Consider the following 25,787-nt stretch of genomic DNA (forward strand, 5'->3'; position numbering starts at 1 on the left):
AGACCTTGACATGCAGAGCAATCTAGCCTCTGTGGTGTGTGTGTTCTAGATAGGCGACCAGGAATCCATTCCTTGGGCAATGATTCTGTGCTGCCTCCTCTCTATTGGTCCAGATTTGAATAGCAGCCGCTAACGGAGCAGAAACGAGAGTTCTTCTGCAAGTCCTCCTGCCCCGGTGCACTCGAGGGGACAGTAATCGTGGCCACGCCTAGCACACTTTCCCTGCCTCCTCTCATACGGTCAGAAACTAACGCAGGGAAAGGACAGGAAATGGGCGGAGGTCCCCTGTTCAGGCGTCTTCCTCTTGAGAAACAGTGAAGACCTTTGTTTCAAATGTGCCAAAACCCCTATCACGGGGCAACTCCAATGTCCTCGAACAATTCATCCGCCGGTCACCCTAATCCAACTCAAGCAGGTTAAGATTCCTCCCCTGTGTGGGCACTCTTGGCCAGCTGGCTCTCTGCTCTCTTGAGATTTCCTGCTCTGTGTTCCATGCTCTGGCTCTGTGCTCCTGTTCAGGTATCCCTTCCAAGAGTTTTCTTTAGTTGTGAACTCACACATGTTCCCCGCCTGGCCTTGCACATTTTCCAGAGATAGCATGAACTTTTGAGACTGTAATACCTGAAACTTCCCTTTCTCTCATAAAACACAAAAGTGTTTCTGCCCCACATCAATTCTTTCAGCTCTGTGAAGCAAGAACAGAGGAAACCCACTCCTAACAGATATTCCCTGTTGAAAAATAAACACCAAACTAAATGTTTAATCAAAGTTATCTAAACACATAAAATATGATGATTCAGGAGGCTTTTTCTTTTGAAAATGTTACTTGTAAAGAGATATATTAAAGTGCTAAAGTGTAAAATATGAAAACTATGAAGATCATAGGTAATATTCTCTGCTACAGCTGTTTTAAAAAATTATATCTTGCGCCCAAAGGTACACAACATTAAAATGAATATCCCTCCCCTACCATGCACACACACTTTTGACATTGTCTAATTCGTAGCTTTCCCACCCTGGTCTAGCTTTCTGCTCCATGCAGATTTGAAGTCTTGTAAACCCCCCCGGGGCAAGTCTACCCTGTCCAATAAGGTCCCTTGGAAGAGAACTCTACTCAACCACACGGAGGTGTTTTGTTTTGTTTTAGTTTTCTGTTGTTGTTGAACTTTACAATATTGTTTTTTCAAAGAATCCAAATAAAGTATTCACACGAAAACCATAATGAACAGTCTTATATTTTATTTTTTGGATAAAATGGGTGTAAAATTCAGGATGCATATCATGTTTCATGTCACATGTTACTCAGTTGTACACAATGTCTTTATAGACATTCTATCAAGAGTGCTGCCTGATCAAATGGTACTTTAATCATCTTTTCTGCAATTATTTAATTAACTATTGATTTTCTTCTAGATGAAAGTATGGTTTACTTTAGTAAGAATATGCCAGTTTGGCTCCTAAAATGTTATGTTTGTGCAGGATATGTGTCCATGTGTGCCTTTCACAGAAATGCTCCTTGTCAATAAAATGTCTATCTGTACTGCATCCTTAGAGTAATCTGACCTGTGAAAATGAGCAACAAAAATAGGGTGAAAATATTTTCGATGATTACCACGAGTGTACTGCTGAGAGTATTTAAAACAAAGAAAATCTGTGGTTTAGTGAATGTTATCATCAATTATGTGGAAGGTGTTTAGGTCACATTTTTGGTGTAGCTATGGAGACGTATGTATTGTCACTGAGTTGATTGCAACTCATAGGGAACTTATACAGTCGAAGGTGTCCCATAGGGCTGCCACGGCGGGAAATCTTTGTGGAAATGCAACACCACATCTTTCTCTGTTGGTGAGTTTGAACCACCTACAGTTCCGTTATCCACTGAGCTCACCAACCACTATTCCACCAAGACTCCTTGAGCTAGGTTTATACAAACTGACAAAATCTACATTTCCAATAATCACTCATTAGGAGCCCTGGTGATATAGTAGTTACGTGTTGGGTTGCCAACTTGAAGGTCAACATTTCATAGCCATCATTCTCTTCCTGGAAAAAAATAAAAGGTTTTCTGATAGTCCTGTAAAGAGTGACAATCTTGGAAACTTGCGGAGGTAGTTTTACCCTGTCTAATAGGGTCGCTCTGAGACAGCACTGACTCAATGGCAATGAGGCTGTTTTGTTAGTTTGTTCATTTATTAGGTCTTCCAGGATACTGATAGTATCTCTAATACCTAGTAAATTCTGCAAAATTGTTGACAGATAATTAAAGACCTTAAGAGTATGGAGTTGATACTAATTAACTACATGCCTTTGTGAAAGTTTCTTAACATCCCAAAGACAGTTTTTTTTCCCGTTAAAACAAAATCAATTATAGTGAGTAATATCTATTGTTTCCTTATATATTAAAATTAAACATGTAGTGAATTTAGCACAAGCATTCTATATGGTGAATATGAGTACAGCAATTTTCTAAAATGTTAATAATTACATATGATGGTGATTAGGGAAAACATAATTTAAAAATTTTGACATTTGTGTGACTGAGAAAAAACTATTGAGAAGAATAATGTCAAGCCTATAAAATATTTTATTGTGGACAAAATTCTTTTATATTCTTATAAATTGGGTAAATTATTGGGCAAAATATTCAACCGTATCAAATTAGCTAATATGAAATATTTTAATATGATTAGATTTGAACCATGTCTCTTCTTTTTGGTGTATTAAATCAAAGAGTCTAATTCATATATAATTGCTAGGTAGACAGAATAAGGACTAAGGTGGGTTGTATCTCCACTGTCTGCATAAAAGGGCTGCAGAGTAACCAGGCCCCCTTAGACACCTATGGAAAAACCCAAACGGAGCATTCACAGACTGGGACCACCTAACTCCAGGTGAAACTAAACCTAGTCCCCGCCTTGGGCCCATTACATCACACAGGTGTGCCTAAACTCAGCCAATAAGGTTGGCTAACACCCTCAGCCATGCCTCCGCAGATAGTGGCGCAGGAGGGAATAAAGGCAGGGTTCCCAGCCCCACACCCCTCTTGACCCTCGGGGTTTTCCAAGTTCCCATGTCTGGTTTAGTGCTCCTGTTCCTGGATTGTTTCGACATGGTATTCCATGTTCAGTCACAAACTCCTGCACAATTCATGCATCATCTTGTACACTTTCCTGATACAGTATGTACCTTTAGAAAGTGTAAGACCTGAAACTTCCCTTCGCCTCATAAAAGTCACTTGGATTACCAAAAGGGTTTCTGCATCGTGAATTCTTTCAGTGTTGGGAAACAAGAAGCGAGGTATTCCAGTCCAGAAACCTACTATAATCATCCCTTATGATTTTTCCATCAATACTGAAATAAACACAATGATTTTCTATGATTTTATTTACTTCAAACATTTTAGAATGCCTAAATTCACCAATGTGTGATACTGCCAAAAAAATAAATACAAATCTTCATTTGAAAAATTATATGTTATCAAGTCTATGTCCACTGATCAACACATCACATAAGTTATCAACAAAAGACTAAAGCAAATTTCTTCAAGATGTGACCTTAATTATTCAGTTATAAATACAGAAACTCATGACCATAACGACAATAGGTATGCATTTCTTAATTTTTCAAATTATAAAATCAAATTATTAGAAGTCAAATCCCCAATTATCACTCTTCCCTGATGTTTTATCTAAAATGTTAAGCATTAGAAAGACGAAGATGTCTGAACTGACAGAACACATGCTCACACAAGCATCATCTGAAAAAAAAGTTAGGTAGATGGTGATAAAAATATGCTTAATTAATCATAGTTTCATTGTTCAATTGTTAACATTAATAACATAATACAGAAAAATGTTAAATAAGATACACCTGTAGTCTTCCAAATATTGCTTTATTATTCGTTTTAAAGATTGGCTACAAATAGTTTCACTTTCTTAAAATAAGACATTGTGTTTTACTGACCATATCTTTGAAGGCGACTTTCACTTGCTGGTTCCTCAGAGTGTAGATGAACGGGTTCAAGAGAGGGGCGACTGAGGTATTGAGCACAGCTACTCCCTTATTTAATGTAGCTGTATCCTCAGCAGAAGGGTGCATGTACATAACAAGACAGCTTCCATAAGAAAGTGAAACCACAATCATGTGAGAGGAGCAAGTAGAAAAGGCCTTTTTCCTTTGTTGAGCAGAAGGGATTCTCAGAATGGTCCTGATGATGGATGTGTAGGAAACAATGACTAACACGAGTGTGATGATGAGTGTCACGGCAGCCAGTAAAAATACGATCATTTCGATGACTTGTGTGTCTGAACAGGACAAACGCAGCAATGAAGTGTAGTCACAGCAATAGTGATTGATGATGTTGGATGCACAGAAAGGCAGCTGAAGAATCATTATGTGTGGCACAATGACAACTATAAACCCAGAGAACCAGCAGCACAGGACAAGGTGAATGCAGAGTCTCCTGCTCATTATGGTTGTGTAATGCAGGGGTCTACAGATGGCAACGTAGCGGTCATAGGACATGGCAGCTAAAAGGTAAAATTCAGTCGCCCCCAGAAGGATGACGAAAAAATACTGAGTGAAGCAACCGGCAAAGGAAATAGTCTTGTCTCCAGTTCCAATGTTGACCAGCATTTTTGGAACACACACAGTGGTAAAGGAAATTTCCAAGAAGGAAAAATTCCGTAGGAAAAAGTACATAGGACTCTGGAGGCGATAGTCCAGCAGGGTCAGAATGATGATGGTCAGATTTCCCATAATACTTGAGAAGTAAGTTAGTAGCAGGAAAAGGAAAAGGAGGCCTTGAAGGTCGTCGTCATCTATTAACCCAAGTAGGATGAACTCTGTCACTGATGTCTGATTGCTCATCACCAACCTCAGATGAATTATACTGGGGAAGGGTGGGGTTTTTTAATTGGCATACAACTAAATGCTCTACATATTTTAAAACAGAAAGACAAACCCAAAAACATTTTGATGCAAAACATTTAACCCTGAATCTGTCTTAGTGCTTCATTTTGAAAAAGCCCACATCTCAATAACAAAATAATACATTTTAAAATTTATAAAATAAAAAAAACACTTTTTCATTTCACATATATTCATACTAAGGAATCCACTTCTTAACGACATTTCATTTATTTTTTGTGGCATTTCTCTACTCTTATTTCTCACCATTTCCCTGCTTGTTTATATTTTCCTGTTTCTGTCCCAATTTCCCAGTTAATTTCTCATTTCCTTTGCATAGATAAACCTAAAGCAGATTTAAAAGAATTACATTTGTTTGAGGCTTAAAAATACTTTAACTCTTATTAGCATAGGGAATAAATATAATTAATGCAGATAATATTTGTTTTCTTTTGTTTTGTTTTCTGTTTTCTATTGTTTGCTTAGTGAGCCCTGGTGGCATCAGAGTTCATGTATTGGGCTGTTAACCAAAATGGGCAGTGAATCCACCTGTCATTCCACAGGAAAAAGACGAAGCTATCTGCGCCAGAAAAGATTCATAGCCCCACGAGGGCAGATTCACAGACCCACAAAAGCAAGTTCTATCCTGTCTTATAGAGACATGATAAGTCTAAATCAACCTGTTAGGTGGTGAATTTGGTTTGAATTTTTAATTGTCTGCTTAATTCAAATGTAAAGCATGTGGATTAATTGATGTTCATCATAATATTAATTAAAAATTATCTCACCGATTGTGCTTTCTTGCTGCAAACATATCTGTCCACAATGTCAGTTCAAGTTTAGTTCTGTGTTTTCTCTAACAATGTCATTAAATAATTGAATCTGCTCCATCTTTATCACTATTTATCATACCACAACAATAAGGTATAAAGTTAAATATTCTCTAGTAATTTTATATGTAAGAGCCAACCTTAAATATGAAAAATCGGCCTAAGAGAGTAGAATCTTACCTGTTTATGCTTTTTATAGAGACCGACATAGTCCACAGATTGTAGTGAAATTTTCATTTGATTCTTCACCTAATATAATTAAATGCTAAAGAGTTTTCGTTCAAATCAGAAGCTCCAATTAAACTTATCCTTGTAATTCCGTAGGCTATTCCTTTGTTATTCTCCATCATCAAAGTGAAGGAATGTTCCCTAAAAAGCTTTGCTCTTAATTTTTCATTTTACAATTAAATGTCTCCCTGCATGCATTGGCAAATATTCAAATTATAATGTTATCTTGCATCATCCACAAGCATTAGCAAATAAGAATCCCAGAAATATTTTATATAAACAGTGTTAGCTTTGCTAAATTAGAAATATTGCTGAGTAAAATTACATCTGAGAAAATGATAGGGGTCCTGATATTATTACATGAATCCATTGGTGCCTTTCACCAAATTTCAAAATCTCATTGTGAGAATCAAATTTATTGGCTAATCTAAGAGCTTTAATACCCTATATGTTTAGGCAATACCTGTACCATTAAAAACAAGCAAATTCCTCTGTCTATGTATATATAGTGATTTAATGTAAACCTCTGTGTTAATTTAAATTAGACCGTGTTCCTAAATATATTGCAAGTATCGCCTACGTTTTGAAATTCACTTCATGCTACTTTGCTCTTATGACAGATGTACATTAGCGTCATTTTTTGCTAACCAGATGAAATCTGAAGGAGTTCTGCTTTAACGAGAAAACAAGCAAACAAAACAAACAATTAGTGGTCAGCTTTGTTTCGTGGCCAGCCAGTGAAGAGCCAGCAGAGGTGTTTGTAACAAGCTCCTTCCCTGGAATGGACACCTGGCACTCAGCATTGAGCCGCCATTGATAGGTGCCTGTGCACACTGTTTTCATTTTACGTGTTATTTTGTATGATCTTTTGATTATTTTTTGGAGCTGAAAACTCAACCCACTGCTACAGAATTCATTTTGGTGCATAGGGAACCTATGAATCACTATACACCTGTGAGTTTATGAGACTGTAATTTTCACAGGAGTAGCAAACCTCTTCCCATCCTTCCACCCCACCGCACACAGGGGTGAGTGCCAATTACTAACCTGCTGGTTATCAGTTCAACTGGCAACCCACAATGTTTCTGAGTCTTGGCAAGGAATGCTCAAATATTTATTTGCAACATATTATGACAATTCTATTAGTTTGCAAATTTATTATGATAAATATGCGGAAAATTTTGCAAAAAGATTTTACATTCATATAAATATCATTACTTCCACTATGACAAAATGATGCATTAAACTTTAGATATGTATAAAAGTATATCTAAATCTTGAGGAATTTAGGAGTAATATATTTTGTTTCTATTTAATGATCACTATTTAGATTTTGACAGATAATTTTAAGACCTCAATTTTTTTCTCCTACTTTGTGATCCTGAATATTAGCTAAGTCTAATTATCCTAAGAGAAAGTAATCAAATTACTGCTTCACCGAGGAGCATTAATCTCATGAAATTTCCATCTTTAAATAATTTAAACTGTTGGACACAAACTTGATAGTCAGAAATGTAACACCCCCATCACTTAATTCACAGTTTATAAAATCATTTCAAAATATATAAAAATTTTAAAAACACATATATATGTATATATCTTTGACCCCCACCCCCCAAATTGTAAATGTTTCCGCCAAATAGAAACCTTTTAATGAATAATTGAGTAAGGGTTCAGAAGATAGTAACATATAACACCACTTTTATGTTTGTGAGTGATACTATCTATTAAATATTAGATCCATACATATGATACTTTTTAATAAGAAACAAAATTTAAGTCAGATGTACAATAAATGTGAAAATAACAATAAGATTAGTGGTATTCCACCAAAATTTTAAAACATGGAATGTATTAGAAGGGATATTTTTATTTTAAACATATAACATTATATATTGTTCGAATTAAAAAATGTGTTTCAGTTTAAGTATATTTAGCACAAATTTGGTGCTTCCATAGAATGCACGTAGAGCCCTCCAAATAAGTCTCATTTGTCCTTAAAGGACATAGAAGGACTTTTTTAAGCCTCTCTGAATGAGTTTAAGTATGGATCAATTCTCCCGACATAAAAATATTTCAGAATGTACTAGAACTCTCATGTGTAGCCTTTTTCTTCTTCTATAGTGGACCAGAAAGCTAAGAAATGTCTGTAAAATTATGGAACACTGTGTGTAACTACTCTTAAGAAGAAAGCTAAGAAAGCAGAATTCAGGGGAAATAAGAATGTGAATAGCAGAAAAATACTCTTGAATTTAATTTCCTATGTCCATTTTAAACAATCATTATGTTATATATATGTATAAATATATATAATGTGATACCTTTAAAGCACAAGTGTATGGTGTAACACTTTCTTTCTTTAAAATAAAGTCAAAATATTAGGTTTTGAAAACTCTGAATTTTTTTTAAATGCTAAAAATTTATTAAAGATATATAAATGAAGTATTACAAAAAGATGAAAAACAGACTAATTAAGAAACCTATGTCTGTCTAGTTAAATGCAGCTATAAGCATCTCTCTCCTACCTCAAGTGGAAGATTCAGTTCTAGCCTAGTCCAAAATCAGTGACATTTGTGGCTGAATTGGAGAATATGAAGCTTTCTGGCCCATTGGGAAATAGTCCCATGCTATCAAGAAAATGAAATCTAAGCAAGTTACTTATGGAAATAAATATTACATAAAATCATTCAATTAAGTCATTAAGCATCACAAATAATAGTACACATTATCCTCATCTATGCTTATCTCAAAATGTTGATTTGCTTTTATACAAATAAAAGTGAGCATTTTCATACTAATAAAAGTGAAAAATGTAAAATGTAAGTTTTTACACTAATGTATTTTCCTGAAAGTATAGTTTGAATAAGACATTTTTTAAAAATTAAGAAAAATTGTGCAATGTGCCATGATATGCTGCTAAGACCATGTAGCTATGACAGTAGGTACTTATCCTTTCCAACAGTTTTTCACATTAGTAAACATTTGCATTTTGTCTGTTGCATAGCTTCCTGGAGAGTTACTGGCTCCGGGGGGTGGAGGTGGGGGGGAGAGTGCAGGGAGAATAGAAAAATGAAACAGGTCCATAACGTAGTGCCACCGAGAAGAAAAGGGCTTTAAAATTATGAAACTTTTCCTAAAAAAAGAACAAACAAAGGCACAACAAAACAACAGCCAGCCTAAAGGTGTGCCTAGTGACGACAACAGAAACAATTTGAGAAAAAACAATAACTGTAGTATAGGAGTTTAACTGTCTGAAAAAATAAATCTTCTTCAGTCAGCACATAAATCATTGAATTAATAAATATGATTAAAGACAGATCAATGGAGAGCAGATATCCAAAGAATTTCATAAACTGTAATTCAAGTTATAAGTGTTATTCAATTATCTCTGATCTGTATTCTTTCTCTTTAAGTCACTGCCAAATACCATTTATCAGTACAATTTAATACATTATCCAGACTATGACAAAAATGCTGTTATAGTACAAATCTATGAAATTAGTTGCTAAAGAAGTGTGCAGAAAGGTGATGACTTAAATAATTGAAAATAGGAAAATTAAACTTAAGACAAACGATATATGTTGCATTCTAATTGATAGTGTTGTTTTCCATGGAGCTATTGGTTAACAGTTTTGAAACTGCTATAAAAAGAACTAATAAATTAATACATGGTAAATGATGAGAGCTATAGGGAAATTAATGAAAAGCAAGGAACAAAAGACTTGCATGTTCCATTTGCATTTTATAAGCGTTATACACTCCAGTAGGAACTTAGGTTTAACTTAACATAGTTAAAGAAGAAGATGTATTTTCAATTGTTACTGAGTTACATCCAATTACTGGTGACTTTATGTAGAAAGGGAATCAGATGTTGGCTGTCCCTGTGCCATCTTCATACTCACTGAGGTGTTTAAATCTATTGCTCTGACTACTGTGTCATTCCATTTCACTAGCCATCTCTGCCAACCATCGTGTCCTTTTCCAGTGACCCATCTTTCATATTGGCATGTCTAAAGCAAAACGATGAAGTTTTAGTATTTCCAGTACCATGCAGCTATCTAGCTCTGTTACCCTAAGATTGTACTTTATTTTGGCAATAAACACTATCATTTGAACACATGTAATCCTCTTCTGTCCTTCGTTTCTTGGTTCAATTTTTGAATGCATATGAAGTGATTGAAAAAGGGTGTCAGGGAGGAGATGAGCCAGTCGTGGTGGTATGTAGCAACGATAAAAAATACAACTTTCCTATACTTCCCAAATGCCCCCCCCCCCCACTATAATGATCCCAATTCTACCTTGCAAGTCTGGCTAGACCAGAGGATGTACTATGGGCAGATAGGGACTGGAAACATAGGGAATGCAGGATGGATGATCCCTTCAGGACCAGTGGTGTGAGCGGCGATACTGCGATGGTAGAGGGAGGGTAGGTTGGCAAAGGGAGAAACGATGAAAAGGAGCTACATATGACCTACTCCCTGGGGAATGGACAACAGAAACGTGGGTAGAGGCCATGAGAAAATAATAATAATTGATAAATTATTAAGGGAAAATGAGGGAGGGGGAATCAGGCAGGGATAGGAAAAATGAGGACCTAAAGCCAGGGGCTTAAGTGGAGAGCAAATGTATTGAGAAGGATGAGGTCAAAGAATGTACAAATGTGGTTTACAAAATTGACATATCTATGAATTGTGATAAGAGTTGTATGAACCCCTAATAAAATGATTATAAAAAAAGAAATTCTTTGACTTGGATCAAGAATATCTTATTCATCAATATGATATCTTTGCTTTTTAAAAAACAACAACAACATTTTGTTGGGTGTTTGTACAACTCTTATCACAATGCATACATCCATCCATTGTGTCAAGCACTTTTGTACATTTGTTGTCATCATCATTCTCAAAACAGTTGCTTTTTAAAATTTAAACATTTTATTAGGGGCTCATACAACTCTTATCACAGTCCATACATATACATACATCAATTGTATAAAGCACATCCATATATTCCCTGCCCCAATCATTATCAAAGCATTTGCTCTCCACTTAAGCCCTTTGCATCAGGTCCTCTTTTTTTCCCCTCCCTCCCCGCTCCCCCCTAACAGTTGCTTTCTACTTGAGTCCTTGGTATCAGCTCCTCATTTTCACCCTCCCTCCCCACTTCCTCCTCCCTGAAGAACCCTTCATAATTTATAAATCATTACTATCATTTTGTCATATCTTACACTGTCTGAAATCTTCCTTCACCCAATTTTCTGTTGTCTATCCGCAAGGGAGGAGGTGATATGTACATTTCTGTAATTGGTATCCCCTTCCTACACCACCTTCCCTCCACCCTCCCGCTATCGTCACTCTCACCACTGGTCCTGAGGGATCATCTGGCCTGGATTCCCTGTGTTTCCAGTTCCTAGCTGTAACAGTGTACATCCTCTAGTCTAGCGAGATTTGGAAGGTATAATTGGGATCATGATTGTGGGGGGGGGGGGGAGAGCATCTAGGAACTAGAGGAAACTTGTATGTTTCATCGTTGCTACATTGCATCCTGACTGGCTCTTCTCCTCCCTGCAACCCTTCTGTAAGGGCACCCAATACCCACTACCCCTCATTCACAATGATTTGATTTTTTGTTCTTTAATGTCTAATATTTGCTTTCTAAAACCTGATAAAAAGCCTTTTGCAATAGATTTTCCCAATGCAATATATTAATTTCTGTGCAGCTATTTCTATGTATATGAATTAGCAATCCAAATAGAATGAATAACAAAACAACTTAATTTTTCTTTATTGAGTATGGTGCTGTTTTTCTCCATTTATTATAATCCAATTGTGAATGTTTTCTTTACCTTTACATTGAGGCCTATATATTCCAAAGGTTGTAGTCATTATTAAATGATGCAACTATTCTTTATCTTAGTTAAATAAGATTTTGTCATCAGCATATCTCAAGTTTTTATGTCTTCCTAACACCTTGTCAGTTATGTATACATAAGCAACTTAGAACACACTCGTACATTTTCTTGTTGCATCAGCTAAGAGGGCCTAGAAGTCATAGTAATCCACCAGCAAGGAATATAGTCAGTGACTAGATTTTGGTTTATAATACGATTTTATAAACAAAAAAGGCATCTAGTAGAAACGAAGTGATTCCAGAAGTAGGCAGAGAATATTCAAGGTGATTACCACAAACTAAGGTAGAGCAAAAGCAAAATAAATAATAAAAAAGAGCAAAAATGAAAGGAAGTCAAAAGGACACTGGAACTAGCTGAAAAAGCTTTTGCCAAGCTGAACAATTTGACAATAACATTTTAAAATCAGACTTTTTATACCCCAGATGATAAAATACATATATCTAATTCCATAAGGATATGAAAAAAAATTTAACATATAAACAAATGGGGAAAACATATATGTATTCCATACAGAAGAATCCGAAACAATTTGTGCAGGCATACCTGCCACAAAGAGGTAGATAAAATTCCTTCTTTCTTAAGTTTTGACTGAGGAGTGACTTCTTTCCAACGATTGCAGAATTAAATGAGGTTGGGGACTGTTGGAAAGCTGCTGTACTGGGGAAAACGACAGGTAAGCCTTGCTCAAGCTATGATAATTAATGTCATGAGTGGCAAGTAGGGTTGTTCGCCAGTGTCCTTGATATTAACCTATAAGAAAACACTTTCGTTCTGTACTCTTACCCCTACGAACTCTTAACTCCACCCTAAATATGAAAAAATTCATATAAATCATAACAGAGAGTAAAATAAATCATAATTATAAAAAATCTCTGGCCAAATAAAAAATCTCACTGCCATTGACTTGAGTCCAACTCATAGCAATCCTGTAAGAACTAGTAGAACTTACCCTGTAGGTTTCCAAAGTTCTAAATCTTTATGGGAGCAGATCTATTATATCTGTCAAGATCCTAAATATCAGAAAATTCTTCGAAACTATCAAAAGTTGGAGAAATATAAAAAATATAAAAGCTAAATATAATTTTGGTAAAATCCTGAAAACAAAGAAGGGACATTATGTAAGTACATGCCAAAATTTAAAAGGAACTAAGTATAAAGTATATATCTTAATGAATAAAAATGCTTCAATATTGGTTAATTACTTATGACAAATATACCATGTTAGTGAAAATTATTAACAGTTGAAAAATGAGATGAGATATCTGAGAACTCTGTAAGATATTTGGGACCCCTGTATTATCCTAGTGCCTTTTCTATAAATAAAAAATATATGTCCACGTTTACAAAATAAAAAAGTTAATTGATAATAGCTATTTCACAAAATTCACAAAAAGAGCTGAAAATAGAGCCAGAAAAAATCCCATGCATGCAGAGTATACACCAATTTGTTCTAGAAACTTTAATTTACAAACTTTAATTCAGGCTTTATATATCTTCAGATTTGTTTACTAATGGATTTCTTTCAGTTATCACCAATTTCCATTAAGCAGGAAAATTTATTTACAACATTGTTTTCTGTGGTAGTTACATAATTTAGTGCCAACCTGAGACTCTTAAGAGTGAATGGGTGGAGTTTAGCCCATCAATCAGGTCGCAGCTTGGTGACCTCATTTGGATGTCCTGTGGATAGAAGTAGCTCACTGGAAGTCAGACAGAGACTCTCTGGTTGTTTCTCTGTGAAACATTCCTGTTGAAAGCCAATGGGAGCTCCTCTGAAGAGCTGGATCCCTAGAGTTGGAGACCACATGGAGACCCACGTCAGCACTGAGGATGCTGACACCACTACTAGAACCATAAGACTTGCCATCCACTTAGCGTGTGATCTTCCTGAATTCTGCATCATTACATGTGATATATGAGTCTGAAGAGGAATTTACAGACTGTTATCAGACATATGGGATAATATCAGACTTACGGACTTGAACTGAACTGGGTTGGGTTGTTTTCTTAATGCATAATTGATCTTTGATATAAAGTGCTCTCTTTCACACATGTGAGTGTGTTTCTCTAGTCAAGTGAGATTAACACATTTTCCATTAATTGTCTTAAAAAATTCTCTCTCAAAAATCTGACATTCCATAAAGTAATAAACCCTAAAAAATGTATTTCTTGCTAAGACAACAGTTTTTAAAAAAATAATTGTATTGGGTGTTCTTCCAGCTCTCATCACAATCCAAACATACATCCATTGTGTCAAGCACATTTGTACATATGTTGCCACCATCGTTTTCAAAACACTTTCTACTTGAGGCCTTGGTATCAGCTCCTCATTTTTCCCTCCTCGTCCCACTCCAGCTCTTCCTCCAACAGGAACCCGTGATAACATATTTTTTCATGTCTTAAACTGATCGCTATCTCCCTTGACCCACTTTTCTGTTGTTTGTGCCCCTGAATGTGTGTGTGTGGGGGGGGGTTGTTGTTAAATATTTATCATTGTGATCAGTTCCCCCTTTCTTCCCCTTCCTTCTCCCTACCATCCTCTTATTGCTACATACTCTCATTATTAGTCCTGAGGGGGTTATCAGTCCTGGATTCCCTGTGTTCTGAACTCTTATCCGTACCAGGGTTCATGCTCTGATCTTGCTGAATTTGTAAGGTAGAATTTGGTTCATGACAGTGGAGATGGTGGGGGGGGGGGCGGTGGGGGGAATGGGAGGAAAGAGTAAAGAACTGGTGGAAAGTTGTATATTTTATCGGTGCTATACTGAACCCTCGCTGGCTCATCTCTTCCTGTGACCCTTCTGTGAGGGGATGTAAACCAACAATCGTGATGTTAATATAACAACAGTTACTTAAAAAGAAAAGTATAAAGTTATTGCAGGTTCTATCTGTTGGTGCTTGAATGCTGTCATTAAAACTTGACATATTATCAAAAGAAGACTTACTGAAGTTTAAACTTTAAAAGAGAATGTGATAGTAGCAATTAATATAATAAAGAATATTAGCATGTACACTTTTTGATAAATTGAATGCCAATAATTACATATGAACTGTCTGATCAAAATCAAAGTGTTTGAGCGAAGTCATCTTTATTCTTTTACACATTTATTATCTCCAAATTGATTTAGTTATTAATGCTAAATGCTTCATTTAATTTAGAAAGTCATGAAATAGTGTTTTAGAGCATCAAGTTACTAGCTATATTGCTAAAGAATGTATTGCTTAGATTTCCTTTCCAGTTGAACTTGAAATTAGGATCTTTCACACTTTCCAAATATTTTAGAAGCTGGCTCTCTCCCTTGTTTCCTTCTTTCATTGTCTCCTCTATTGTTTAAAACGTGGAGGCATGTCTGAAAATTAGAGAGCAATTTATTCTGAACTTACCTTTCAAAAGTGTGTGAATTCTGAAGACATATTTACTGCTGATATCATTGCAGATCCCAAATTCCTCACAAAAATATTCAAATTCCCCAAATCTTGTACAACAAGTTCCAAAAAAGAAATTGTAACACTTTAACATGAAGCTATTTTGAGTCGCTGATACTTAATGAAAAGATGTTGATATTTCACTGCATAAGTGTTAACGTATTTTATTATGTCTCCCTGCCTGAGTTGTTTCCATTCAATGCTATTTGATATTTGTTATTGACAAAAAAGATTTTTCTAATATGTGGCACATTCCCATTTTTGAAATGTAGTTGTGCTCAAACAAGATTTGCAACTCTATGAGTTGTCCCCTGTTGCATGTCATCAGGTTGGCTCTAACTCAGACAGACACATGTTCACCAGAACTGGGCTCCAGTTTGGTCCTACCATACAATAGTTGCTATGCTGGAACCCTTTGATGCAACCCTTGTGTCCATCTGTTGTGCTGAGGGTCTCCGCATTTTTGCCCGACCCTCTACTTTAATCAGCACAAAATCCTTCTCCAGGGACTGTTTACTCCTGGTAATATGTCCAGAATATAGGAGAGGAAGGTTCCCTCTATTCTTATTATCTTCTAGTCCTCATAGATGGAAAATTTAACTATTATGTATTGGTGCCTTCTTTGGATTCAGTCTGGCTGGTATTCTATCAGCCTCCTGAATGCTTGCCTGATATTCAGTTGTTAAGCTCAGGAGGTTTTCCTCTTAGAATTCCTTTCCTATTTTCGCTTTTCACTTCTTTGTTTTGCCTTGTTTGGTACTCCAATTATTCTAATATTTTTCTGCTTCATAGCATCAGACATGGCCCAACAGCTTCTCTAATTGTCTTGTTTAACTGCTTTTCACATTGGTTGAAATCTGCTTGGGTATCCTCTAGGTCACTGGGCGATTCTCTGGCTCCTTAAGTCTGTTGTCAAAGTCTGTTAATTTGCTACTGGATTTTGCTATTTCATCCTTTAAGTCTTGTATTTCCATTTTGTGTGGTTCCTTTTTCTCCTCTATCATTTGGAACGTTCATTGAATTGCTTCCCCCAATTCCTGTATGCCTCCAAGCAACATTCTAAAAATTTCCTTTGTGGCAACTCAATGTCTACTTCTTCTATGCACAAGATTAGGTGCATGACTTGTTCCAGTATTGTCTTCTTTTTCTTCTGATTTTTCATTGAAGGTGTTTGGACTGGTTGTTGTAATATATATTTTTAGAGGACTCCAGTGCCATAATCCAGAGTCGAAGAGCACTGGGGTCTCTCTTGTGGGACTCATATGATTGCTGTACATATTACCTGCAGGTAGCTGCACTGGGACTCAAGCAATTGCTGTATCTTCCTGTGGTTTCATTCGTACACTAGCGGACCTGTATCCCATTATTGGGAATGTGTGTTGGATAATCCTGTCACTGGAGGCTGGTTGGGTGGTTATGTGCCCACATTGGTGGTGTTTTATTGGTTGATCTTTCAGTAAGCTGTGTTGGTGGGTCTCTCAGGGCTTGGAGCACCTCAGGAGGCATGAGTGTTTCTCTTTGAGAATGGAGTGTGGTGGACAGTATGGAGTTGTACCTTCCTTGGTGTAGAGCACTGTAGATGGCAAATGTAATTACCCTAGCTGGATATATTGCCATGGAGTTTGGGTGGATGTTTCCACAGCAGCATGGAGCACCACAGGCAGTGGGCAGGAAGTACCCCAGTCACTTTTAAGACCGAGGGGATGTAGGCAGAAGTACCCTAGTCATTTGAAGGGGCAATCTCCCAACTCATTGGTGTACAGTGGAATAGGTGTGGGATTTCCCCAGCTGCATGTAAAACTATCATGTGTGGGCAGGAGCTCCCCCAACAGGGCCCTGGGCGAGGGAAGTGTCCTGGAGTCAGGTAATAGCTTGTGAAAGGAAAGAGAGGGAGAAGAGAAGAAAAAGGAGAAAACAAAGGTAAGAGAAAAAAATTTTAAAACAAACAAGGAAATAAATAATGCAAAGACAAAACAAAAGTAAAACCATAAAAAAATTAAAAAACAGCAATGGAAGTCTGACTCTGTAGAAACTGTGACAGGAAAGAGAGAACAAATAGAAGTGGAAAAACAAAGTAAAAGCAATAAAAGAAAGGAAAGCAAAAATGAGAAGAAAGAGTAGATACGATGGCTAAGCCTCTTGCAATGCGGTGTGTAGCATTGCCTCACGTGATGAGCAGCACCACCCTAAGGGGCATGCTGGAGTTCTCCCTCACTGGGTGGGCACATTTTCCCTAGGCAGAGGATAGGCGGTTGCAAACCAGCAGTGACAATTAGAAGGAAAGAAAAGAAAAGGAGAGAAGCAGAATGGAAGAAAGAGAAAGACATGAGAAAAGAGAGAGAGAAGAAGAAAGTGAAAGAAGGGAAAGAAAACAAAACTGTGCTCGCTCAGCTTGATTGTGGTAGGAAAGAAAGAAGAAAACTAGAGTAAAGAGATAGTTGATCCCTAATTGCCCAAACATGGGGCCAGCGTGATTTAAACCCTGCGTGCGGTGGCAGATGGGTGTGCCCTTTTCATGTAGGTTCCCATCTGCTCTGGGCAGAATTTCCCTAATTGGCAAGATCACTATAGCCAGACTGAGATTTCCTCAGCATTGTGGAGCTCTCTAGAGGGCTGTCACAGCTGCCTTGTGTAAAGTGAAGTGCTCCCATAGAGGGCAGGCTGGAGGTCCCCCGGATATTTTGGTTGAATTGCTCTAGGCAGAGGGCAGTGGTCCGTAAATGAGCAGTGGTGTATAAAAGGAAGGAGAGGGAGTGAAGAGGAAAAAGAAAGAAAAAGAGAAAAAAACAAAACAAACTGGTCCCATTGAAACCACCTGTGGGGGGAGAGACAGAAGCGTGAGAGAATAAAGGTAGGAGAAAAAGAGTAGTACATAAGGAGATAGGTGAGCTTGATCACCTGACTCTGGGGCAGGAGGAGTTCCATGTCAGATTGTTGTAGTGTCCCACAGATGTTGCGTGGAATTACCCTAGAAGGCAAGATCAGAGCAGACAGGCAGCAGTTCCCACAGCACTGTTGAACACTGGAGTTCACTGGTATGCTGCCTTGTGCTGTATACAGCACTGCTGCAGTGTCAGAGGGAGGGGGGTTTCCCTCAGCCCTGTGTAGGTCCCCAGGACAGGCAGTATCTCCCCAGCTGTGTGCAGGATCACTGGGAGTGGAGCTGGGCTTGTTGTCCTAGCTTGATCCAGGCTTGCTGACTCCCTATTAGCTCAGAGGTATTTCCCCCTGGTCAGCATGAATTGAATTAAGTTATTCTGAAACTGAGGCTTTCCAAAGGTTCTTTGCTATGCTGATAGCCCCTGGGCTCTATAACTAACTTCTGGTTTTTCTCAGTGGGGGTGCCTTCAGATGTTGCCTTCATTGTTTTCAAAATATGTTGTCTTTGAGCCCTTCCTCTCCCCCCCTCGCTTCCACCCTCATGTAACCCTAATGAATTATAAATTACTGTTATTTTCGTATTTTACACCAACAGCTGCCACCCTTCATCCATGTTATTGTTGTTGATCCCCCATGGGGTTGGGGACGGGATTATATATCATTGTAGTTGGTTACCCATTTCTCCCCCTTCTCCCAACACCTTCCCCCTACTGGTATTGCTACTCCCACTGCGAATCTTCAGAGGTTTTCTGTCCTAGAGTCCATGCATCAAGAGCTTTATCTGTACCACGGTACAAACGGAGGTCTAGCCAGAAGTGTAAGGTAGAACTGGGGTCATGACAGCGGGGAGAAGGAAACCTTATAAACCGAGAGGAATACTGTATCAATAGAGTACTGCACCCTGGCTGTCTGTCTCATTATTTACTTTAGGCATGCACATATGTAAATATACAATCATAAAGGCATGGTCTATGTACATATATTTAAATGTTAAGCATTATGGTAACAGTTGGTCATTGGGTCTCTACTCAAGTGCTCCCTGTATGCCAGAACACTTTTTTCCAATAACCTGTTATTCTGTGATGTTCACCCTCCGACATGATCATGGAACTCCAAATGGGTGAGAAAAGAAAATGAGGTGAAGAAAGCTGATGATGCCCTGCTTCTAAAAGATATAGCATCTGGGAACTTAAAATCTTAAAGCTAAAAATGTGACAATCTAGAATGGAAGGAGCAAATGCCACATGGAAGGAGCACATGAGGTGTTAATGGGATAAGATATTAGGCATCAGACAACCCCAAACAAACAAATATATCAATCTACATAATGGGGTTTGCAGTGGGGACCTAAAGCCCATCTGTACATTATTGGATTTAAATGTTTTAAAAACTCACAAACATTATCAATGAATAATAATTATACATCTAGAAAACAAATATCATTATTTCATAAAGAATTCTGGGATGTAATAAAAGTTAAGTTTTATCAACTATTAATTACTTATTGCATATGACTAAATACACAATATTTTAAAGTTTTGACAACATATTAAACAATGCAAGTTTTCTCGGTTCTATTAACTTTCTGAAGCCACTCTTTTGCATATTTGTGACCAATAAATACACATTTCAAATTGTTACTAGAGCAATGAATTTTAATATCTCTTTAATAAAAATCACAGATTGTGGTGATTTTGCAACAAGGTATTAAGTTTCCTTTCCTCTTTAAAGGAAACTGGTTGAGACAAAGCTTTTCCTGGATCCCCTGCTCTGTTGTTCGCATGCTGGTTCTGCACTTCTGCTCCCGATTCCCTCCACAAGCTTCCTTCAGTCATGACCTCCACACGGTCTCCAGCAGCCTCGCACTCTTCCAGAGATAGAGTGAACTTTTGACACTGTAATACATGAAATTCCTCAAAAACTTTTGAGACTGTAATACATGAAATTCCTCAAAAAAGTTCCTTGGATTTATAAAAGTCTCTGCTCTTTGAATTCTTTCAGTATTCTGAGGCAAGATCTGAGGTAAAACATTCCAGTAGCCTAATGCTTGGTACAGAGACTCGGATAAACCCTTTGGACTCCACCTTCGAGGTCAGCAGCTGGGGACAAACTCTCTGTTCCTGGAGCTGCGGGTAGAAACCTCGGCCTCATTCTTTCAGTGCACTTCTCATTTCAAACTTCACTTCACTCACTACCTTTGAGAAGCCGAGGAGCTCTGGTGGCAGCGAGTTCCAACTTCCTAAGTGTAGACTTAACCTGGGACACTCGCAGTTTGTTTCCACCAGCCTTCCTAAGATGAAGATGGGGCCTCCTCGCAGACTCTTCTGCAAACCCGAAGAGATCAAGTCCTGTCCTCTGAAGCTGTCACCAGTGAAAGCTGACCTACATTGTGGTTAAGCCAGGACCATGTGTCATTGTCAGTAAACTGTGTTCTTAGAAGATGACCACGGGTTCCCTTTACCCCGCCCCCCTGCATGTCTGCCCTCCTGCCTTGCCATGTGTCTACCTCCTGCTCTCCTGTACAATTTCTGCTACATGCTACCCTAAGCTCCCTGTGAGTGATGCCACCAGGAAACCTGCTGCCTCCAGGAGCTCTACTCCGTCCCCAAAGCCCTTCTGCCTTGCTTGGCTCCTCTACCAGGTGACACTCATGTGGTTGCCACCCTGGTAACCACAGCCTAATGTTCACCCATGCCTTTGCTATGCTGCTTAAGTGTTGTTTACATTGCTTGGTCCCTAGTCAGGATGCCAGCAGGTTTGCTCCCCAACTATGGGCAGTAAAGAGCATTGCTCCCCAATTCTGCCATCTTTTTTTCTGCAGGATGCCTGGACGCGGGATCTTCTGCTGACCTTACCAAGATGGCGTCTCAAGGTGGTGTCTTCCCCTCATGTGGTCATGGGGTGGAGACTTGTCGGCTTGTTCATCCTGGTCTCTCCTCCCATGGCCTCTTCCAGTTTTCCTGGCGAGTCCTACGCAGCACCCACGGTTTGGGTTCCTCTTCCAGTCCCCCCTGGATAGTTTTCTTCCTCTAATCTGGGACGTCCTCCAGTTCCTTCCAGTGAGGCTTCCCCTGTCCACTCCGGTTGTTCCCCTGGTCCTTCTGGTTACCCCAAACCTGCTTCTAGTTTACAAATAAGCAGCTGTTATGATTTTGATGTTTGGTCTTCCTGCCGTTTTTTTGTGAGGCTTCTGAAAACAAGGGCACTGAACAATTCATAACCATGTTGTTTACAAGATCGTTCAGCGGCTTTTTAAGCACAACTGCCTCCGATTGCACACAGTGGGTGGGCCCATCCACAGGGATGTTCACCTCCCTGGTTCAACTCCACTGGGTGAATACATTCCCAGCGCAAGAGTCCAACTACCCTGGAGTGACCACATACAGCTTGATCCAGTAGACAGGTCCATGCTGCCTCCGGACGTGCCTGGTGGGTCACTCAGTCCAGAGACTCCCTCCATAACTCCTGAAAGACAAGTCACTAGCTAGAGGTCACATTAAGACACCCAGGCCAGTGGTCACCTTCGAAGACCCTAAAATGCCACCCCACCTGGTGGCATCGAATGCCTGTTTAGAAAATAGTCAGGAACCAGCAGATGAAGGATGGGTCCTGACACACTGCCATGATGGAGGCATCCATCCGTGGCCCCAACTTCCAGAGGACTGAACCCTTAGGTTGAGATCTAGAGATGCAGGGCAATCTAGCCTCTGTGGTGTGTGTTTTCTAGATAGGCAACCAGGAGTCCATTCCTTGGGCAATGATTTCGTGCTGCCTCCTCTCTATTGGTCCAAATTTAAATAGCAGACACTAACCGAGCAGAACCTACAGTGCTTCTGCAAGTCCTCCTGCCCCGGTGCATTCTAGGGGACAGTAATCGTGGCCACGCCGCGCACACTTTCCCTGCCCCCTCTCATACGGCCAGAACCTAATGCGTGGAAAGGGAGGGAAATTGGGCGGAGGGTCCCCTGTTCAGGCATTTTTCCTCTTGATACAACAGTGAAGACCTTTGTTTCAAATGTGCCAAAGCCCCTATCACGGGGCAACTCCAAAGTCCATAAGCCTGTCACCCTAATCCAATTCAAGCAGATTAAGATTCCTTCCTAGTGTGGGCAAGCTTGGCCTGTTGACTCTGCCCTCTTGGCATTTCCTGCTCCGTGTTCCATGCTCTGACTCTGTGCTCCTGTTCAGGTATTCCTTCCAAGAGCTTTCTTCAGTTGTGAACTCACACATGTTCCCCGCCTGGCCTTGCACATTTTCCAGAGATAGCATGAACTTTTGAGACTGTAATACCTGAAACTTCCCTTTCTCTCATAAAACACAAAAGTGTTTCTGCCCCACATAAATTCTTTCAGCTCTGTGAAGCAAGAACAGAGGAAACCCACTCCTAACAGATATTCCCTGTTGAAAAATAAACACCAAACTAAATGTTTAATCAAAGTTATCTAAACACATAAAATATTATGATTCAGGAGGCTTTTATTTTGAAAATGTTACTTGTAAAGAGATATATATTAAGCTGCTAAAGTGTAAAATATGAAAACTAGGAAGATCATTGGTAATATTCTCTGCTACAGCTGTTTTAAAAAATTATATCTTGCGCCCAAAGGTACACAACATTAAAATGAATATCCCCCCACCCCACTACCATGCACACACACTTTTGACATTGACTAATTTGTAGCTTTCCCACCCTGGTGATATAAAATGGTCGCTTCTTTGTAGAACAGTAAACCCTATCATACCAGGTGGGGCAGTGATAATTGAAACCTGAAGAGACCGCATAGCTTCAGTTAGCAAAGCATTGGCAGAACCACAATACAAAACAGATATTAAAGAAGAATTCAGAGAAATTCTTGAATCTAATAGATATGTTAACATTAACGGGGAATATTCTGAAAATGGAGTAATGTAATTATTCAGCTTCTGAATTACACGTGTGTGTGTGTGTGTATTTGTATTGGAGCCCCAGGGTTTCAGTGGTTGTATCTTGGACTGTTAACTGGAATGTCAGCTCTTTGAAACCACTTCAGTCACTCTTAGAGAGAAAGATCAGTCTTTCTGCTCCATGCAGAGATGCAGTCTCAAATCCCCCCCGGGGCAAGTCTACCCTGTCCAATAAGGTCCCTTGGAAGGGAACTCTACTCAACCACACGGAGATGTTTTGTTTTGTTTTAGTTTTCTGTTGTTGTTGAACTTTATAATATTGTTTTTTCAAAGAATCCAAATAAAGTATTCACACTAAAACCATAATGAACAGTCTTATATTTTATTTTTTGGATAAAATGGATGTAAAATTCAGGATGCATATCATGTTTCATGTCACATGTTACTCAGTTGTAGACAATGTCTTGATAAACGTTCTATCAAGAGTTCTGCTTGATCAAATGGTACTTTAATCATCTTTTCTGCAATTATTTAATTAACTGTTGGTTTTCTTCTAGATGAAAGTATGGTTTATTTTAGTAAGAGTATGCCAATCTGGCTCCTAAAATGTTATGTTTGTGCAGGATATGTGTCTATGTGTGCCTTTTACAGAAATGCTCCTTGTCAATAAAATGTCTATCTGTACTGCATCCTTGGAGTAATCTGACCTGTGAAAATGAGCAACAAAAATAGGGTGAAAATATTTTTGATGATTACCACTAATGTACTACTGAGAGTATTTAAAACAAAGAAAATCTGTGGTTTAGTGAATGTTATCATCAATTATGTGGAAGGTGTTTAGGTCACATTTTTGGTGGAGTTATGGAGACGTATGTATTGTCACTGAGTTGATTGCAACTCACAGGGAACCTATACAGTCGAAGGTGTTCCTTAGGGCTGTCACGGCTGGAAATCTTTGTGGAAATGCAACACCACATCTTTCTCTGTTGGTGAGTTTGAACCACCTACAGTTCCGTTATCCACTGAGCTCACTAACCACTACTCCATAAAGACTCCCTGAGCTAGGTATATACAAACTGACAAAATCTACATTTGCAATAATCACTCATTAGGAGCCCTGGTGATATAGTAGTTACGTGTTGAGTTGCCAACTTCAAGGTCAACAGTTCAAAGCAATCATCCTCTTCCTGGAAAAAAAGAAAAGGTTTTCTGATAGTCCTGTAAAGAGTGACAATCTTGGAAACTTGCGGAGGTAGTTTTACCCTGTCTAATAGGGTCGCTCTGAGACAGCACTGACTCATTGACAATGAGGTTGTTTTGTTAGTTTGTTCATTTATTAGGTTTTCCAGGATACTGATAGTATCTCTCACACCTACTAAATTCTGCATTATTGTTTACAGATAATTAAAGACCTTAAGAGTATGGAGTTGATACTAATTAACTACATGCCTTTGTGAAAGTTTCTTAACATGTTTTTTCCCGTTAAAACAAAACCAATTATAGTGAGGAATATCTATTGTTTCCTTATATATTAAAATTACACATGCAGTGAATTTAGCATAAGTATTCAACATGGTGAATATAAGTACAGCAATTTTCTAAAATGTTAATAATTTCCTGTGATGGCCACATTAGGGAAAACATAATATAAAGATTTTAACATTAGTGTGACTGAGGAAAACCTACTGAGAAGGATAATGTCAAGCCTATAAACTATTTTATTGAGGACAAAATTCTTTTATATTAATATGAATTGGGTAAATTATTAGGCAGAATATTCAAATGTATCAAATTAGCTAATATGAAATTTTTTAATATGATTAGATTTGAACCATGCCTTTTCTTTTTGGTGTATTGGATAAAAGAGTTTAATTCATATGTAATTGCTAGTAGACAGAATAGAGACTACATAGGGTGTCTCCCCACTGCCTGCAAAAAAAGGGCTCCAGAGAAACCAGGCCCCCTTTAGACACCTATGGAAAAACCCAAACGGAGCATGCACAGACAGGGACCACCTAACCCCAGGTGAAACTAAACCTAGTCACCACCTTAGGCACATGACATCACATAGGTGTGCCTAAACTCAGCTAATAAGGTTGGCCAACACCCTCAGCCATGCCTCCGCAGATAGTGGCGCAGGAGGGAATAAAGGTAGTACTCCCAACCCCACACCTCTATTGTCCCCAAGGGGTTTCCGAGTTCCCCGTGTCTGGTTTAGTGCTACTGTTCCTGGATTGTTTCGACATGGTTTTCCATGTTCAGTCAAAAACTCCTCCACAATTCCCGCATTGTCTTGTACACTTTCCTGATACAGCATATACCTTTAGAATGTGTAAGACCTATAACGTCCCTTGCCTCATAAAACTGGATTACCAAAAGGGTTTCTGACACATGAATTCTTTCAGTGTTGGGAAACAAGAAGCGAAGTATTCCAGTCCAGAAACCTACTATAATCATCCCTTATGATTTTTCAATCAATACTGAAATAAACACAATGATTTTCTATGATTTTATTTACTTCAAACATTTTAGAATGCCTAAATTTCCCAATGTGTGCTATGGCCAAAAAAAGTAAATACAAATCTTCATTTGGAAAATTATATGTAATCAACTCTATGTCCATTGATCAAAACATCACATAAGTTATTAATGAAAAACTAAAGCAAATTTCTTCAAGATGTGGCCTTAATTATTCAGTTATAAATACAGAAACTCATGAC

General features: G+C 38.3%; 1 protein-coding gene across 1 annotated transcript; it reads right to left on the reverse strand.

The window, feature by feature from the left end:
• Window positions 1-1,321: 1,321 nt before the first annotated feature.
• Window positions 1,322-4,869, reverse strand: LOC142451482 (olfactory receptor 2AP1-like). The gene is made up of 2 exons (XM_075553275.1): window positions 3,960-4,869; window positions 1,322-1,377 (listed from the first exon to the last, which is right to left on the reverse strand). The coding sequence occupies exons 1-2, from the start codon at window positions 4,867-4,869 to the stop codon at window positions 1,322-1,324; spliced, it is 966 nt and encodes a 321-aa protein (XP_075409390.1).
• Window positions 4,870-25,787: the final 20,918 nt, after the last annotated feature.

Source organism: Tenrec ecaudatus, chromosome 6 (assembly GCF_050624435.1).
Source record: "Tenrec ecaudatus isolate mTenEca1 chromosome 6, mTenEca1.hap1, whole genome shotgun sequence".
Lineage (NCBI taxonomy): Eukaryota > Metazoa > Chordata > Mammalia > Afrosoricida > Tenrecidae > Tenrec > Tenrec ecaudatus.